The sequence below is a fragment of the Natator depressus genome, chromosome 3 (genome assembly GCF_965152275.1).
Source record: "Natator depressus isolate rNatDep1 chromosome 3, rNatDep2.hap1, whole genome shotgun sequence".
In the NCBI taxonomy this organism is placed as follows: Eukaryota; Metazoa; Chordata; order Testudines; family Cheloniidae; genus Natator; species Natator depressus.
The window spans coordinates 96,970,937-96,988,893 of NC_134236.1; the positions used below are offsets into that span (position 1 = coordinate 96,970,937).

Here is a 17,957-nt window from a genome sequence, read left to right on the forward strand (position 1 = left end):
ATGATGACCTTTATTAAACTGCTGGCACTGTGCTCAAAGCTTCACAAGATAAAGCCTGTCCCAAAGAACTTACACTCTCAGCTGAATAGCCACAGAGTGGACAGGTCACAACTGGAAGACAAATGAAGGAATATGTTTGCTTTTTTTTCTTTTGGTAGCTTATGTTAAGTTATTCACTACTTGTGGGGAAACCAGAAAAAGTGAATCTTTTAGGAGGGATTTGAAGGAAGACAAGAAAGTGATTTGGCAGAGCGAAAGTAGGAATTTTAAATGATCAAAAACAAGGTTTGCTACTGAATGTGTGGCAATTTAAAATATCAAAAAACAGAACCCAACCCAATAAAAATAAATTGTAAAAATTTTCCTGGTAAACTATAATGTATTCCACATGCTCTCTTATGAGTGGCAGTGATGGTTGTAATCAATTTAGCTGATAATGAATTCTGTACAGTTATGTAGTGTTTTCAAAGGTGAGTTACCCCATGCTATGCTGGGGTACCTAAGGCAAGAAAGATTAAGTATTTGGTCTGCATCATACATATAGCTAGTGAATATCAGAGCTGGGATTAGACACCAGGTCTGCATCCCAGTCTCATGCTTTACCCACTATACTTAATGCTTTCCTGACAACCTAAGGATTTTATTTTTCACTCGCTGTATATTAGAGAACAAATTGGCCAACCCCATTCTTTCAAGCGTCTTTTAAGGTATTAACCATTGCTGAAAGCAAGCTAGCAGGAGCATGTATGGGAATAAAAATGTGTCCACTTCTGGCAGGGCCCTTTCTGTGCCCCCAGGCTGGAGGAGTTTTCATCTCCAGCCCAGGAGCTTACTCTCCCTGGCCTGGCCTCTGAGTTCTGTGCCTCAGTTGATTGGGGGGGCTTGCCTGCCCTTGCGCACACCCCTGCAGGCTAGTGAACTCAGAGCTATGGTCTGATCCAGTATGGTGATTCTTACATGCTTAGCTATCCACTGCTATCACTCAGAAGGATTTCAACTAGTCTTTAAGGGACTTGTGTGCATAACTTGTGAACAGGAAACATCTTATTGCACTTAGAATCCCTGGTGACCTTCTCACTAAGTTTTGTCTAGTAACCTACGTATGATAGGACCAGCCAATTGCACTTTATCTCCACAAGACTAGCCTTTCCTGACTCATTTCATTGGGGCTTAACCGGCCTCTATGTGCTATCCCAATGGGGCTGGAGCACTGGGGTACCACTTCTAAGTGGTTCCTTGCTTTTCCCCAACAATGCTGATCTGTACCACGGGTCACCCATCAGGGCTTGTCCTACCTAAAAAACACTTCCTAGGAGGAATGATCCACTACTTTAATGAGAAATCAATGGGATTATGGCATTTAAAACTAAGCATGCTAGCTGTAAATGTATTTTAAAAAACTTGATTCTACTATGCGTCCATCTTCATACAATACACATGCACTATTACAGCTAATGAGAAGCACAAGTTTTGATCAATGGCTGTTTAAATATGAAAATGTTCAAGCTTTCTGTATTGTTTGAAGTTTGATTTTCATCAAAACAAGAAATTGTTTCAACTGAATTTTTTCAATTTTCTTTTTCTCTCTCCTCTTCCAGTAGTAAAAGGAGAGAAGAGGGTAGGGGGAATGAAAATTGAAAACCAAACTTTGCATCAACTCAAACTGAAATGAAGTTTTGTTTCAAAATTTCCATTTTGAAAGCTTTCTGACAAATTTTCATTTCCTTTAAAACTTTTCACAGGCTTTCACATTTTTTGACTCTCTAATAGCATGGTAATGGTTTGGACTTATCAAGTTCCTTCAGAGTCTATCAGAGCACTCAATTAATCCTCTACATCCCTCTGAAGCAGGGGAATAGTCTTCATTTAACAGATGGAGAAGCTGAGGCACCAGACCCATTAAGACACTTGGTCAATATCACACAAGGAGTTGAATCTACAGTGTCAAAAATGGATTGATGGAAAGTGTAGTGTAAACAGGGCTCCTGAGTATATTACAGGTTCCAGTGGTATTGATGCATCAATTTGAATTACAGATTCTAATTTTTCTAGTGTAAAAAAGTCCAGGAACTCCATAGCAGAACCAAAAGTAGAATCCATATCTATTAGCTCCCATTCTTTAACCACAAGACCATTCTTTCTCCCTATTCTGAACGTGCATAGAGTTTAAATCACTGTCTTTAAGCATCTGCCAAATGAGGTATATGATTATGTGTTGCATAATTAGCTGTCTATTTGGCACTCTACTGTCAGTCATCTCCTCTCCCCCAGGGCTCTTCCTTCCAAAAGTTGCACAACATTGCTATATTTTGTTTCAAGGGAATCATCCTCTTTATTCAGTGCCATGAGCATTAGCCTAGTTTACGTTTTCTGCCCTCCAAGGCCCTGTGTTATGTGGCAGCCTTCCTTGTGAGGTGGGCTAGATAGAATCCCCTTTACAAAATTTGGCACTTTACAAGGGCACTTCCAGGTTTCCTGGAAAGGGCATAGAAGAGACTGCCCTGTAAACCTCTTGGGAAAGAAGTAAGTTCAAGGAGAACAGGACACACACACACAAAAATTTAAAATAAATGAAGCATAGAGACATTTAAAAGGATAGTGGGAAAGATAGCAAAGACATTTTTCTACCACATCAAAAAAATTTGGCTTCCAAAAAATACATAAAGTGGAACACAACTTGTGAAATCACCAAATGCTCTTGCTGGACTTGCAGAATATTTAAATAAGGAGTATTTCATTAAGTTGGTAGGTTTTGAATTTTTCAAGTACCTGGTGAAGTTAAGGCTAATTTGCATGTATTTTATTACAATTTCAATATGTGAAAATAATTAAAGTTGTACCATAGGTACAGCTTTTTTTTTTTTTTTTAAATGAAACTGAAGTTTATTAATTCATCTCCAAGCATTTAACTGTGGTTCATTAGCAAGATACCACATTCTGTGATGGATTTTACTCTGCTTATTTCTAAACTCACTGCTACAAGACCCAGTGCAGACTGGTAGTAATTTTAACTTCAGTTATGCAGAGCTGTAAGAGAAGCCCTCTCGCTTGAGACATTTAGAAGTAGACAAGTCCAAGCTGTGGAGGAAAAGGGCACAGGGATAGATTAGTTGACCCATTACATCATTTCTATCTCCAACTTCTAGGATTCCATGAAAATATTTTTCATCCTCTTCACTGGTTTTCCATTCCACCCCTGTGCTGTATAAACCTTTATCAAGCTGACACTTAGATGGTTTATTTTCCTAAATGGAAACATTCATCAGTATTATTCAAGTAAGGTGATGATGACATTGTCATCTTTTCCTTGCCAAAGCATTTCACCTTCAAACTGAACTAGCCCATATTTTCTTGCTCTCAGCAGGATCCCCACTACTTTATTGGAAATAGTCACATATGTTTCAAACAGTTGTCGGAATGTCACTCTTACATTTCCATCTTCTCCTTTCTCACCAATATTTCTCATGATCAAGCATAGCTCTTCCACTTCCTTTCCCACATGTGTGTGGGCATCTTTCCCTCTTTGCTCTGTTTTAGACCCTTCAGGCGGTCTTCCATAGATGGGATCTCCTCTCTGGGGATGCACAGGCTTGCTATCATTGCTGAATGGATTTTGTCTCTGATAATCAATGTGATCTTCTGCCCAGCTCTGCCAGCTTCTCCTCAGGTCACCTACAGCAGTGAGTTGGGTTCTGGTGGCTCCAGCACTCTGCCCTTTGTTTTCCTCCATCTCTCAAGAATGTTTTGTGGCATCCAAGCAGGAGTCAAAGCAATACACTGCTGGAATAGCAGCTTCCTGTATGCACTCACAGCTGTGGAGGAAAATAGCACTTTACATTCATACAGCTCTTATCTAAAGATCCTTCAGTGCTTATATAAAATATAATAAAAAATGAAATAATAGTTTCTGGGTCTTTTCATCTTCTTATAAACCCATTCATATCTTGTAGCAGATGTAGCACACAAAGCCCCCCTACCTTCACTTCTTTCAATTGTACAACTGCATGAACTGAGAATAATGGTCCTTACTCGGGCAAAAGTCCTGGTGATTTCTATGGGAGTTTTGCCTGAGTTAGGGCTGGAGGCTTAGGCCAAAGAATACAGTAAAAATCTGGGCATGTCATATCTGCTCCTAACTCAACAACAATCAAGAACATAGAAGAAACCTAATTAAATAACTGAAGTCACTGAAATAATGTAGGTCAATAAATTAAACATATTAAAACTTTAAGTCTGTTACAGGACATACTTTTCCTTCAGTTTCCAGACAGAAATACCATATATCCCAGCAGGCTTGGGATCAATACAGTATAGCCTTTGTGAAATAAAAATGCAGTATAATATTTACTTACTTTTTCATGCAATTACACCTTTTATAAAGCGTTCAGCCTTTGTAGCACAGACCATACCCAAATAATCTGTTCCAATATTTGTTGACCGGTTCAATGCAGCTGCCTGCTGACAGACAACAAAACAAACCAGTCATCAAGCAACAGCCCACCAATAAGTGCTAAGGGGTGGGGATTTTCTCTTCTACTTATACACTTAAGGTGGACACACGAACCATGCTTTGAAGATTCCCAGAGCTGATGTTAGTTACTCTTTATAGAAAACATTCTTCCCTCATCTGTGATATGCCATACACTGATGCACAGTGTATTAAGAGGGGTTTCAGTGGTCACACAGGCTGAAAAGGAAACGGAATCCCAACAAATTTGGCACTCCCTTAATATGCTTGTGCTGTACAGTAAAGTCATGGATGCTGCTAAGGAAAATGTGCATTGCAGCACTGCAGTCAGAAGTGTTGCATGTGGGAAATGATATACATGGGCTGTCCTAGATTTCACTTAAAAGAAAAGGATAAGATACATGGAACCAGCTCTTGTGCAGCTATAATTATTTGATATATAGAAAGATAATGTGTAGTTGTACCAATTATACAGATGGATCCGTTTGTATTAGTCTTTTCTTTATACCAGCCTTACACTTCGGCTGTTAAAATTAACATACTAGGTCCATATAATACAAGAGAAAAGCTGTAGGTGTTTTCCCCCCAGATGGGGTTGGGGTGAATGGATTAATTACTGTTTTTAAATTACAGTAACACAAACCCGATCAGTTTGATAACAATGCATGGGAGGATGTTTTGTATGTTCTCCTATAACTTAAAAGTTAAAATTTCATGGCAATTTGTCCACGAACGGACTGCAGTGCGGCTTCTAGCGAACTCCGATACAGAAACACTCCATTAATAATAAGTAAGAATGGCATTCCCAAATTGCTCCAGTGCATTGTAATGTGTAAACTTCAATATCAATTATAATCAATTTATGCTCATAATGAAGTATTTCTGGGTGCAAAAAGAATGACTTCACTAAAATATTTTTACTATAAATGTTTTTGGAATTATGCATAACACAATGGTTATGAAATATATTTCAGAAAAACAACAGCATGAGTTCAATCATTGTTCATCAGAAGTGTTTTGAGGATTTCTCCCACCTCCATTCAAACTCGTGATCATTATAAGATCCCATGACACCTGCTGCAGGAGAAGGGGTGTTAACTCCAGTGTACTGGTCAAATTCCAATTTGGGTAATTACATATTGCTTACCTAAAATGCGCCCCAAAGGCTGAAATGAGGGATTGTTCTTCATTTCCCCTCCTAAAATCAATTATGCAATGTTGTTGGTCTAATATGGCTGTCATATTCCATTCTCAAAACAGCTACTTTTCAATAGCACTGTGGGGAAATGGTTTATATATAAAATATAATATACAATCTAAAATTGATTGGATTCTTTCAAGATCAAACATTCTGTATAAACCATAGCTATTAGATGTGCAGTCACAAGCAGAATTGAGTAGCACATTCATTACAGAGACTCAGCTTGTGCTTTTGTTTGGCGAGTATAGTGAAAATGTGAAAACAAAATTTTATGAGATAATACTAACAACACGTGTATCTGTGTTCACATGTGCATGCAGTTGGTTCATATTTTAAAATACAATAGAAATATAAAAGCTTATCCAGTGCTATTTACATGAGGTGTTTAAAATTTTAAATCCTCCCCCCCCCCGCCCCCTCCCCGAACAAGACTGATTGTTTGTTAACTCTCTTAACCCCTGGTTAGAAAACCGTATGATTGGAATACAGTGAAGTATTCAGAGTTCCTGACAACAGAAGGCAACACACTCCATAGATGAGAAAGCATGTGAAGAGAAAATCATCTCTTCAAAGAGGTTAATTTTAAACAATGGAACAGATAACTCCTACTTACAAGATGCCAAGACAGAGACTAAATGGCTAAAGAGGCTCAAATGGGTCAGATTGGAAAAATAAAAGTGGTGACCTTCCACTAATCTCTTCCTGCAATCCCAAACTTTTGTCAACAACCCCGACTAGCTGGATGTTTCTGCTGAAATCATTAGCAGTGAAACAGTTAACAACATTGATAAAAAAAATGTGTCAAAATTAGGTTTCAGCATTAAGATATCAAGACAAAGGGCGATAGCTGACATCTCTCAAAGCTGTTCTGTCTGAAGACTCAGACAGATAGTACTGCCTCAGTTCAAATTTGGAATATTTTCTTTGAGATTACAAGGACTAGACATTTTTAAAGTGAAAGTTTAAATTCTGCAGAAACCAATGAGGTAACCACAGAAGTTCTAGTGTAATGCATCAGCCAGCAGCAACTCTTTCCAACCTCTGAACACAAATATATAAAGAATGCATGGAGTGCTTATAAGTCATGAGCAAGATCTTAAGATCTACAAGGAAAGCCATCATATGACAACAACAAAAAGCTGGAAAACATGAGTTAAGTATTGAGCTGGTCTAGTGCTAATAAAAGGCTTAGTGAAATCTGGATAAGCTTTCAGTCAGCAAAATAGAGACACCAGCCAGTAAGGAATTACAGGAGTCGCAGCCGTGTTAGTCTGTATTCACAAAAAGAAAAGAAGTACTTGTGGCACCTTAGAGACTAACAAATTTATTGGAGCATAAGCTTTTGTGAGCTACAGCTCACTTCATCAGATGCAAGGAAATACAGTAATCACACCTAGATGTTGGAAGGGGGAACCCAAAACAAAGGAGAACAAATCTTCAAGAAAAATACAGAAAGAAAGTCTGCCTTTTTTGTCCACTGGGTCTTCATGTCTGTCACAATCCTGAGTATCTCTCCATTTTTTCCATCTCCATTCACTTCCCACCCTCACAACTCTATGCAACAGCTACTGTCATCTTTGGTGTGGAAAAACGGATGCAACTCCCTTCAGAAACTAGTTGATGCTTTCTAGATAGAATCTAGATTGTGTCACTCCTTAGTCAGCTCAAGTGGTCAATGGTGAGCAACATGAGGTTCTCCTGCCCCTCAGAGGGGAAAGCCTCTTGCCCTCAAGAGCATTTCCAACCTCTAAGGTAGTATTATTTTGTAACATTTGTATGTCACACCATTGAAGTGAGTAGTGCTGCCCAAAGCATTTAAAGACAGTCCCTTCCACCTAGTGCTGAAAACAGCGGCCAGAATGAGAAAGCTAGGTAAATGGGTGGGAAGTTTTTGTAACAATTCCCTAGAGTACACAGGGCTTAAGAGAGATAGACATTACTTTACTGGATGTGAAATTGGGACCAGAAATGGAAGTCAGGTCTCCTGCACTGCAAGAGTACTACCTATAGACCACAGAAGCGGCCAAAACGATCTTGCTTCTAATTGATTCCCAGACCTTTTTTTTCTTGGCAGGTCAGAACTGGAGTGGAGAACAATATATAGGTATAAAGCATCTTCCATATTCAATATATTACAGAGTATTTTACAAAACAATATATAGTGGTAGTGAAACAACTACACAGGCGAGCTTAACAGCAAGAGCTCAAACATAATTTTGGACATTACAACCTGCTTCCCTGAGATGGGGAGAGAAGGCTGTTGGCCAGGGCACTAGGCATAACCCGTATCTTTTTGAAAAGTGCAATTGGATCTTTAGGGTCTACTTGGACATCCAACCAGGAATAAAAGAGGCAGCTTAGCTTCGTAATTTGTCTTAGACTGTAGGCTTCCCTAGGGCATGGCCCATCTTCTTGTTCTGTTTGTCCAGTGCCTAGCGCACTGGGGTCCTGGTCTGTGACTAGGGCTCCTAGACGCTACCACAATACAATAACAGTCTCACATCCGATGAAGTGAGCTGTAGCTCACGAAAGCTTCTGCTCAAATTTGTTAGTCTCTAAGGTACCACAAGGCCTCCTTTTCTTTTTGTGGATACAGACTAACATGGCTGCTACTTTGAAATCTCTTTTCTGAAGCTCCTTTCCCAACGCTGTCCTGCAGCAACGGCGTGGCAAGGTCCCATACCAGGGCTTGGCACAGTGCGGCCCTGCACGAGTAACATGTCTCTTCCTTGGGTTCAACTGAGTCCTTACCACCTCCTTTGGCCCTTCAGGCCCAAACCCTTCCTTCCCGAGGTTTCCAATTTCACCTGAGCCAGCCAGCCAGCGAGCTGTGTCAGACCCCACATCAGCCCCTGGCCTCTCTGGAGAGTCTTTTCCACAGGCCTCCTCCTGCCCGGGGCACTGGACTCACAGCCCCACCCCTGGGAGCTCCCCCGGTCAGGGATTTCCCCGCAACGGGGCTGCGCTCAGGTTCAAACAGGCCCCCTCGTTACAGACCCGCTCCACGGCGCCTCCCCTCGCCCCAGCAGCCTCAGCTGGGGGTGGCTCCCGGGTTAATACCTGCCCCCGCCCAGCGGCCCCTTGGCCCCCCCGTTGGCTTAAAGAAGTCGCGTCACGGGCCGGGGCTCGGGCTCCCCCGGTTCCCGTCAGATTTCCGTTATGGCGCTGCCGGCTCTTCCCCTCTGGCCGCCGTAGGGACGCAGACAAGAGCCCGTAACGGGCCACAGCGCGGAGCCCCGCTCGCCCGGCCCCGCCCCGAGGCGCGGCGGCCTGCACGAGCCCGGCCCACCCGAGCACCCCCCTGGCTCCGCCCCCCCCCGGCGGCGCATGCGGGGTTGGGCGAAGCGGTTGATGGGCTCTGGCGGGGCCATGGCGCGCGGGTTGTTGCCGCGCTACCTGCTGCTGCTGGCGCAGGAGAACCTGGAGTTCCGGCTGCCGGTGAGAGCCGGGGCGCAGCGGGCGGGGCAGCCCCTGCTGGGCACGTGCCCCCTGCGGGGCAGGAGCGGGGGGTAGCTCGGCCCTGCAGCGCCATCGGTGTGTGCGAGCGGAGGGGGGCGTGCAAACCTCAGCCCCCCGCCCCCGGCCCGCTCCCTCTCTTGCCAGCGGCCCCTGCCCCGCTCGTGGGGCAGGCTCCTCTCTCGCTTCCTCCCTGTCGGGGGAGGGAGGTTTTGCCGTGACTCTCTTTGGGGACTGTGTCGTCCCTCCTAGCCGGGCATCGAGCTGGCTTGTGTGTGCCCCATTTAGGGTGACCAGATGTCCCGATTTTATAGGGACAGTCCCGATTTGGGGGCGGGTCTTTTTCTTATACAGGCTCCTATTACCCCCTCACCCCCGTCCCAATTTTTCCCACTTGCTCTCTGGTCACCCGAGCCCCATTGGCTGAGATGGCCCCACAAGCTTGCTTGTTTTTTCTGTATGTGGGTTAGCGGAGGGAATCGCCCCAGCTCTGCACTGCAGTCATTAAATGTGAACCCTACAGCAGGGAGAGGGGTAGATCCAGCAATGGCTATTAGTCAAGATGGTCCGGGACATAACATCCCCATGCTCTGAGCGTCCCTAAGCCTCTGACTGCTAGATGCTGGGACAGGATGACAGGGGATGGATACTGGGCTAGATGGACCATTGGTCTGACCCAGTATGACTGTTCTTGCGTTCTAACAAACATGGAGTATTTACAGAATTACAGATGTACCATTTCTGTTGGGGTCTTGTCTCCAGAGACATATCTGGTTGCAAAAGCTGAGTAAATATAGTAAATTGGATTGAATTATCCTGCTGAATAGTTTTATCAGGTGTTTGCTTGGTGGGTTTTAGTTATCTGGTGCCTTCTTTCAGGCATAGAAGGTCAGCAGAGTTTCTTGTAAAATTTTTATGGCTAATCTGCAACTCTCTAAAGTGGAATTTGAGGCCCAAGTTTGTATAATTTAGTATATACTCAATTTCCGTGTCTTTATAGTAAAACTTTAGTTTGTTTTGAGTCTTCTTCAGAAATTATGAGTTTTGTTTTCACATGCTGGTCAGCAAATATCCTATGCATTGCAGTATGTTTCTGTCTGGTGTATGTTTCTTTAGGGACCATTTTGCATAGTTGATAGTATGACATCCAGATAGCTTTTTTAAAAATTACTACTTAGTTGTTTAATGGACGTCCTGTGTTTCAGGATTATTTCATTAGAGTTGGTAGGTCATTGATATAGCTATTGAAAACGTCTGGGTTAAGGTTACATCCCTTATTTATTCCCCTTGCTGGAATGAAGAGTTCAGTTTGTATATTCATTTTTCCCAGGCATTTGGTGGGACTGAAATATGGATAGCTTTTTATATGCATTTACACTTCAGTCCAGGCTGCCCAGTTGAGTCAAAAGTTCTTTCAAATATATGAAACAAACAAGCTTACTTGCTTTTTTACATGTTTGTTAACAAGTGTCCATAGGTAGAGTTCTGGTTAGATCGGGGTGGGCAAACTTTTTGGCCCGAGGGCCATATCGGAGTGGGGAAATTGCATGCAGGGCCATGAATGTCAGGCTGGGGCAGAGGGTTGGGGTGTGTGAGGGGGTGTGGGATGTGTGAGGGGGTGCAGTATGTAGGAAGGGGCTCAGGGAAGGGGGTTGGGGTGCACAGTGCGGGAGGGAGCTCAGGGCAGTGGTGCACGGAGAGGTGTGGGGGGCTCAGGGCAGGGGGTTGGGGTGCAGGAGGGTTGTGAGGTGCAGCAGGGGGCTCGGCAGGGGTTTGGGGTGCAGGAGGGAGTGCGGGGTGTGGCATGGGGTTGGGGTGCAGGGTGCAGCAGGGGGCTCAGGGCAGGGGATTGGGGTGCAGGAGGTGTTTGGGGTGCAGGCTCCGGCCCAGCATCGCTTACCTGGAGCGGCTCCGGGGTGCGCAGCAGAGCCTGGCCAGTGAGATCTTTGGGGGAGGTACCCTCAGGCAAAGGCAGCGCACGGAACTCTCTACCCTCCCTCCCTCCCTCCCCCAGGGGCCTCAGGGACGTGGTGCCAGCCGCTACTCAGAGAGCCACAAGGGTGGTAATCCCGTGGGCTGGGTTCAAAGCCCTGAGGGGCCAGATCCGGCCCACAGGCCATAGTTTTCCCACCCCTGGGTTAGATCATTTCTTAGAATCCATGAGGAATCTCGTTTAATTATGGATTATGTTGTTTTTTGTCAATGTCTGTATTTTTATTAAGGATGCTAAAGGACAGTTTGGTAATGTTGTTATTGCCATTGCAAATATCTCTGTAGTTGATAAAGATTGAAGGCATCTCCACTTGTGCATGTTGGGTTAACTAGTGTACCTGGCTATGTCTCAAGGAGGGGTTCAAATTGGAAGCTTAAAACAAATAATTTAAGAAGGTTTTTCCTGGCTATTTTTGCTACAGTGTTGCAATTTTTTGTCTGTGTTAGCAGGTTTGAGTTTCTGAGGTTTTGCTTTAGTTCCTGTGTTGTTTTAATAGAGGACTGTAGCTCGATCTCCTTTTTTCCTCATGTAGAGCCATGTGTCCTTGCTACAGTCTTGGGCTGAGAGACTGTGTGAGAGAGGGTGGGGGAGCTCAGTGAATGGTAGATTTGGTGGTGGTATTATTGACAGGGAAAGGGATAAGATTTATATAGTCAAATTTTAGGCACACTAACTAGGCAAAGCAACAAAAACAGAGCAAACCCACTGTCTCATAGGGTATATCTCCACAGGAATAAAAAATCTGTTGCTGGCCTGGGTCAGCTGACTCAGGCTTGTGGGGCTCAGATTCTGGGGCTAAAAAATCACTGTGTAGAAATTCAGACTCTGGCTGGAAGGTGGAAGGTCCCAGAGCTTGGGCTCCAGCCTGAGCATGGACATCTACAGAGTGATTTCTAGCCCCACAAGCCCAAGTCAGCTGACCCAGGCCAGTTGCGGCCATGCCGCGGGTCTTTTAGCCCCGTGTAGACACACCCATAGATGCATATAAAAAGAGTGAGGAGCAAAAAAACATACATGAGTGTATTTTTTAGCTCTACTGAATATATCTTCATTGGCTGTTTCAGGGCACAGTGTGTCTTGTCTTCTCTTCTCTTCAAACTTCTGTACCAGGTAGGATTTTCAGAGGTGATTAAGGCCACTTTGAGGTTTGGAATTATGTTTGGAAAGCAGCTAGCACGCTGTGGACGCTATTGGAAACAAATACAGTAAAAGCTGTTATCCAGCACTTTACCAACTGGAAAGCTCTAGAAACTGGCATTTTGGGAGGGGTTGTGGGGCGCAGGCTCTGGGAGGGAGTTTGGGTGTAGGAGGGGTCTCGGGGCAGGGGTTTGGGGCATGGGAAGGGTTTTGGAGTTCTAGATCCAGGCAACGTTCACCTCGGGCAGCTCCCCGCAAGCGGCAACATGTCCCTGCTGCTCCTAGGTGGAGGAATGGCCACGGAGGCTCCGTGCGCTGCCCCCGCCCCACCCTGATTGCTGGCTATGCCTGTAGGCAGAGACCGCGCACAGAGCTGCTGGCCGCGCTTCTGCCTAGGAGCAGCAGCAACATGTCTGCTTGCGGGGAGCCACCCGAGGTGAGCACCGCCCAGATCCGGCACCCCAAGTGCCTGCCCCGCACCCCCTCCCATGCCCCAGCCCTGAGCTTCCTCCCGCACCCAAACTCCCTCCCTCTTAGTTAACTGGAATTTTTGACTTACTGGCACCCCCCCATCCCCCCAACATGCCAGATAACAAAGCTTTTACTGTAACTATAAACTCTCCTTTTTAACATTGTCAGGAAATGTCACCAACCCATATGTAGTATCTACTCATGTACCCATGGGGTCCCAGGACTACTGTGATCATAGTGAAACAACTAATGCATTTTATTCACCTTGTGCAAGCTGGCGAGTAACTCGCTTTTGGAAAACTCTTAATATCTATAGAAAATAGAAGGGGAAAATGGTCATAATAGCAGTCCTGCTAAAATAGTGGATGACTAGCATTATCCAGTGATTTTTGGTAATACTGAATGACTTCTTCCTTTTGTCTCCCATCCCAATGTAATTCTCTCTCCATAATAAAATGTAGGCATATGTATTTATAAAGATAATTTTGTGAGGCTATAGGTAGTCATTTGTTAGAAAATGAATGGGAAGTTCATCCTTTCAGGATATTTATTGATATGGATAGATCTCCAAGAGAAGTATCTTGAGAAACAACAGAGACATCAGAGAGTGAAAGCCTATTCTCGTTCATTATACTCTTGTTCTTTAGTACTTAATGGTTGTTCTGGGATCCATAATCTTCATGCTTCAGTTTACAGTCTCTTAAGTTCAGTTACTTTGGAAAATGCATCCAACAGAGCACGTTATCAAGATCTCTGTAAGCAGAATGGACTCTTGCCATTGTTTTCCTCAGGAGGGACTTTCCTCACTAATAATGCACTTGAATCTTTCTCTGACTAGACCCATTACCCAGAATTTAATTATAGTTATAGTGATTGTACAACCTTGTTAAATATTAGCAATTTCAGAGAGGTAAGTATAAAAATGAAAAACACTGGAGCTTGATAAAACTATTAGGCTAATTTTAACCTAATCCCATTGTACATTGGATAACTAATCAATGGATTACTACTATGAGAGGGTACTTGTGGGATGTAGTGTCTTAAAAAAATTGGCTCATTTTGCAAATGGAATATTTAAGTAAAATTTAATTAGTCATTCGCTACCACAGTGTCAGATTTTTCTCCTCTCCTAAGATTTTTAATAGTTGGCCCCTCCTAGAAATTTATATTGGACATAAGAACTATCATAACATTGTTGTTGAAGTCTCTTTGAAATTTTGTTTCTAGTATAAAGTTACTGTAGATGTAGTATGTGAAATTACGGTATGGGAACAATACTTCTGTTTTCTAAAAAATGTTTTGTCCTACAATGTGTTCACTGTAGGAGATAAAGTCCTTGCTCTCACTTTGTGGTGGACAATTCAGCAGTCAACAAGAAATTCATATAAATGTAAGTTGAGTCCAAATGTTTTACTTGCAAATTTATATATATGGGCTACTTGCGATAGATTGACTTGACTTATGTATTTTCTCTGTATTATCTTTATTCATTTTGAGTAGCTGATCAAATTTCAAAGATGCTTGGGAAAAGAGAGCATTTTCCAAAAACTGTCATTGCTGGAGTTTGTAGCGGCCTTACATTCAATTTCATGGCATTTCTGTGTGTGTTTTTGTGCATGTAACTCAAAAACTTTTGAAATCTGCATCTAGTCAATACCAAAATTTTAGGGAACACTCTAAACATCAGTGGTCAGAACCCTATTGATTTTGGGGAGAATTTGGAAGACCAAAAGGGGGAAAATGGAGGGCATGTGGGGCTGCTACTATATTTAGCACAGGTTTCAGAGTAGCAGCCGTGTTAGTCTGTATTCGCAAAAAGAAAAGGAGTGCTTGTGGCACCTTAGAGACTAACCAATTTATTTGAGCATCAGCTTTCGTGAGCTAATAATAGCTCACAAAAGCTGATGCTCAAATAAATTGGTTAGTCTCTAAGGTGCCACAAGTACTCCATATTTAGCACAGTCACAGCTTCAAGAATTCTGCAATTGTCTGTAGATCAGACAATTGGTTGATGGCAACAATCAACACTGTCCAGCATAACAGTACTCTTACTCATCCTCCCAATAGAGTTTTAAATGTTGACACCCTGAATGACTTATTTCCCAGACAAATAATGGTATCGGGGGAAGAATGGGGGACCCTGCTATAGGACGAGTGGGGGGCACACAGAGCCCCTGGCAGGGAAGAGGAGAATGGGTGACCCAGGAATAAGCGGAGGAGGACACAGAATCCCCAAGTAATGGAGATTGGGGGAACCTTGTATTGGGAATAGGGCACACAGAGCCCCTGCCATGGGGGTATGGAGGTTCACACACAATTTCTGGCATTGAATGGGGGGTAATAGGAGATCCTGGTGGGGGAGGAGGGAAATGGGGGGTGACACACAGTCTGAAGTGACTCCCGACCATGAGTGCCAACCTCAGGGCAGACTTTCAAAAAGCAGGGCAGAAACCCCAAACTGATTGTATGTTCTGTAATTAGATTTCACCAACTCAGTAATAAATGTGAACTCCTGAAGCACTGTAACAGTCTTATGATGGAGTCACAGACATTCCCCTTGGGCATTGCAGTCTATCTTGCCACCCAGGCAAGCTGGACTATGTGATAGATCAGGGGTTGGTAACCTTTCAGAAGTGGTGTGCCGAGTCTTCATTTATTCACTTTAATTTATTATGTTAAAACATTAAAAAATGTTGCCATAGGTTGCCGACCCCTGTGATAGATGGTAACTTTACACCAAATATAACTAATATTCAGGTTACTTGCAGCCCCAAAGGACCAGTCACTTGCCCCAGGTCAATTGTACTAAATCACAAATCAAAGTCTTCACATGCCGGTAATACATTTTAATGTTTTTTAGAAGATCTCTCTCCCTATAAAAGTCTATATATTATATAACTAAACTATTGTTATATTGTAAAATAAACAAAGTTTTCAAAATGTTTAAGAAGCTTCATTTAAAATTAAATTAAAATATTGATCTTACGCCGCCGGACTGCTCAGCTCGCTGCTGGTCTGGGGTTCCGTTCACCTAGACCAGCAGCAGGCTGAGTGGGGCCTGGGGCCGGGACCCCAGCTGGCAGGGGGCCGGGAGCCAGAACCTCAGACTGGCAGCGGGCTGTGCGGGGCTGGTAGCCGGGACCCCAGACCGGCAGTGGGCTGAGCAGCTCAGCCCGTTGCTGCTCAGGGGTTCCATCCACCGGCTCCTGCCAGCCGGGATCCCAGCTGCTGGACCCGCTCAGCCCGCTGCCGGTCTGGGGTCCTGACCCTGCACACATACAGTGGGTACCTACCTTCTCCCTGGTTCTGGCCCATTCTCTTCTTCTCTGCACTGAGCTAAGGGTGAGAGTGCACTGAGTACAGGGCTGGGGGTGAAGGAGCAGGCTGGGGGTTGGGGTGTAGGGTCTGGCCTGGAGCTAGAATGAGGGCGGGGCTCTGGGTTGGCGCAGGAGGTTTGGGTGTGGAGTGCTTACCTGGGCAGCTCCCATTTGGTGGGAGGGGTGCAGGTGGGAATGTGGGGGGGGTGTGTGCAGGAGCTCCCATTTGGGTGGGGATGTGGGGGTGCAAGAGTCAGGATGTGGGGGGTGCATGGGATGTGGGGGGGCTGGGTATGTGGGGGGGTGCAAGAGTCAGGGCAGAGGGCTGGGGGCCTGTGAGGGGTGCAGGTGTCAGGGGATGGGGTGTGGGGGGCCTGGGCATGTGGGGGTGCCAGAGTCAGGGCTGGGGTCGTGGGGGGGTGAAGGAGTCAAGTAGAGGGCTGGGTGTGTGTGAGGGGAGTACAGGGCTCAGGGCAGGGGCCTCGGGGGTGTGCGGGGTTGCAGGGCTCAGGGCACAGGGCTGGGTATGTGTGTGGGGGGGTCAGGGCAGAGGGCTGGGAGTGTGGGCTGGGGTCGTGGGGTGCTCATGGTAGGGGGCTGGAGGGGTATGCTCCGCTTCCATGCCCCCCTTCTCCAAGGCCCTGCCCCCACTTCTTCTCTGCCTCCGCCAGGAGCAGCAAGCACGCTGACCCCGCTTCTCCCCCACCCCCTCGCAAGGGACATCAGCTGATCGGCCTGCAGGGAGGGACAGAGAGGAGGAGGAGGAGGGGCAGGAACCCAGCACACTGCGGGAAGAGGCAGGGGAGCCGGCAGGACCAAGCTTCTGCCCCCTGCCACCGCGGGAGGGGGCGGGGGGCGGAGAAGAGCGGGCCAGCCAGGGCAGGGCAGGATTTTTAATAGCACGCTGCTGCTGCCCTGACAGGCAGCAGCATGCCGTTAAAAATGGGCTCACATGCCGTCTTTGGCACGCGTGCCACAGGTTGCCGACCGCTGTGATAGATGGTTGCTTTACACCAAATATAACTAATATTCAGGTTACTTCCAGCCCCAAAGAACCAGTCACTTGCCCCAGGTCAATTGTACTAAATCACAAATCAAAGTCTACACCTGTAGCCAATCCTGTGATAAACTAACTAAAGATTTATTAACTTAAAAAAAAAAAAAAAAAAGTTGTTTACAAGGTTAAAACAGGAAATATACACACACAAATGAGATTGTCTTGGATTTAAAAAGGTAATATAAGCTTCTGTAATAAGCAGCTGTGTGTGTCCTTTAGGGCCGACCAAGCAGCATGGGGGTCTCTTGCTTATGTTTAGGAATCTTTGCCCCTCAGAATGCAGACAGCATAAAGAAACCCAGTTTCTCCTTGTCAGGGATTTTTATCTCCCAGAATCCAAGCTGATAATTGGATGAGTTCATGCACAGGCTTCCCCTTCCTGGAGGGAGTGAGGAATGCAATCAACAAGGTTTCTGTCCTTTGTTACACAATACCTCATTCACCTTCAGTGGGCCATCTTGTGTGCAGGGCAAGCACTTCACTTTAATTTAATGCTTTTTTCCCCTGTTTGATCAGTTACACAATTACAGAGGTTTACAATGTAAAGACTCAATATAACTTTATATCATGGGCTACATATATTATAAGTAGGATTAATACATGCAGCATCCTACAAGCATTTCATAAATCTAAACACTAAACACATTCTTGGAACGCTAATATTGATTTTAACTATGCTAACCCATTAGTAAGCCAAACTGGATTCCAGCTGTGCATATGTCTGTATTCAGTGAAGTCCTTGGCCTTGGCATGAGTTGGCGCCTGGTCTGCCAGCATCTCAGGGAGGGGGGTGCGCAAACCCCTGGCAGAGTGGAGTTGCAGGGCGTCCCTGGAATAGAGGGGGATGAGAGAGAGGG

At 44.9% G+C, this 17,957-nt stretch overlaps 1 protein-coding gene and 1 long non-coding RNA gene across 11 annotated transcripts in view; one reads left to right on the forward strand and one right to left on the reverse strand.

Annotated features, from left to right (window-relative positions):
- Nucleotides 1-8,869, reverse strand: LOC141983978 (uncharacterized). 8 transcript variants are annotated; one of them, XR_012638596.1, is made up of 4 exons: nucleotides 8,730-8,869; nucleotides 5,616-5,744; nucleotides 4,353-4,458; nucleotides 1-3,812 (listed from the first exon to the last, which is right to left on the reverse strand). It is a non-coding gene; the product is annotated as an uncharacterized LOC141983978 (long non-coding RNA). The 8 variants fall into 8 exon arrangements; XR_012638597.1 differs by lacking the exon at nucleotides 8,730-8,869 and adding an exon at nucleotides 8,477-8,667 and having other exon boundaries at nucleotides 4,353-4,455; XR_012638595.1 differs by lacking the exon at nucleotides 8,730-8,869 and adding an exon at nucleotides 8,477-8,667.
- Nucleotides 8,870-8,991: 122 nt separating this feature from the next.
- TRMT11 (tRNA methyltransferase 11) overlaps nucleotides 8,992-17,957 on the forward strand; it is a 62,635-nt gene continuing 53,669 nt past the window's right edge. For all 3 annotated transcript variants that reach the window (XM_074948388.1, XM_074948386.1, XM_074948387.1), the window contains exons 1-2: nucleotides 8,992-9,107; nucleotides 14,051-14,116. In XM_074948388.1, the coding sequence (XP_074804489.1) occupies nucleotides 8,997-9,107; nucleotides 14,051-14,116 (177 nt within the window). In that variant the 5' untranslated portion in view covers nucleotides 8,992-8,996. The remainder of the gene's footprint in view (nucleotides 9,108-14,050; nucleotides 14,117-17,957) is intronic.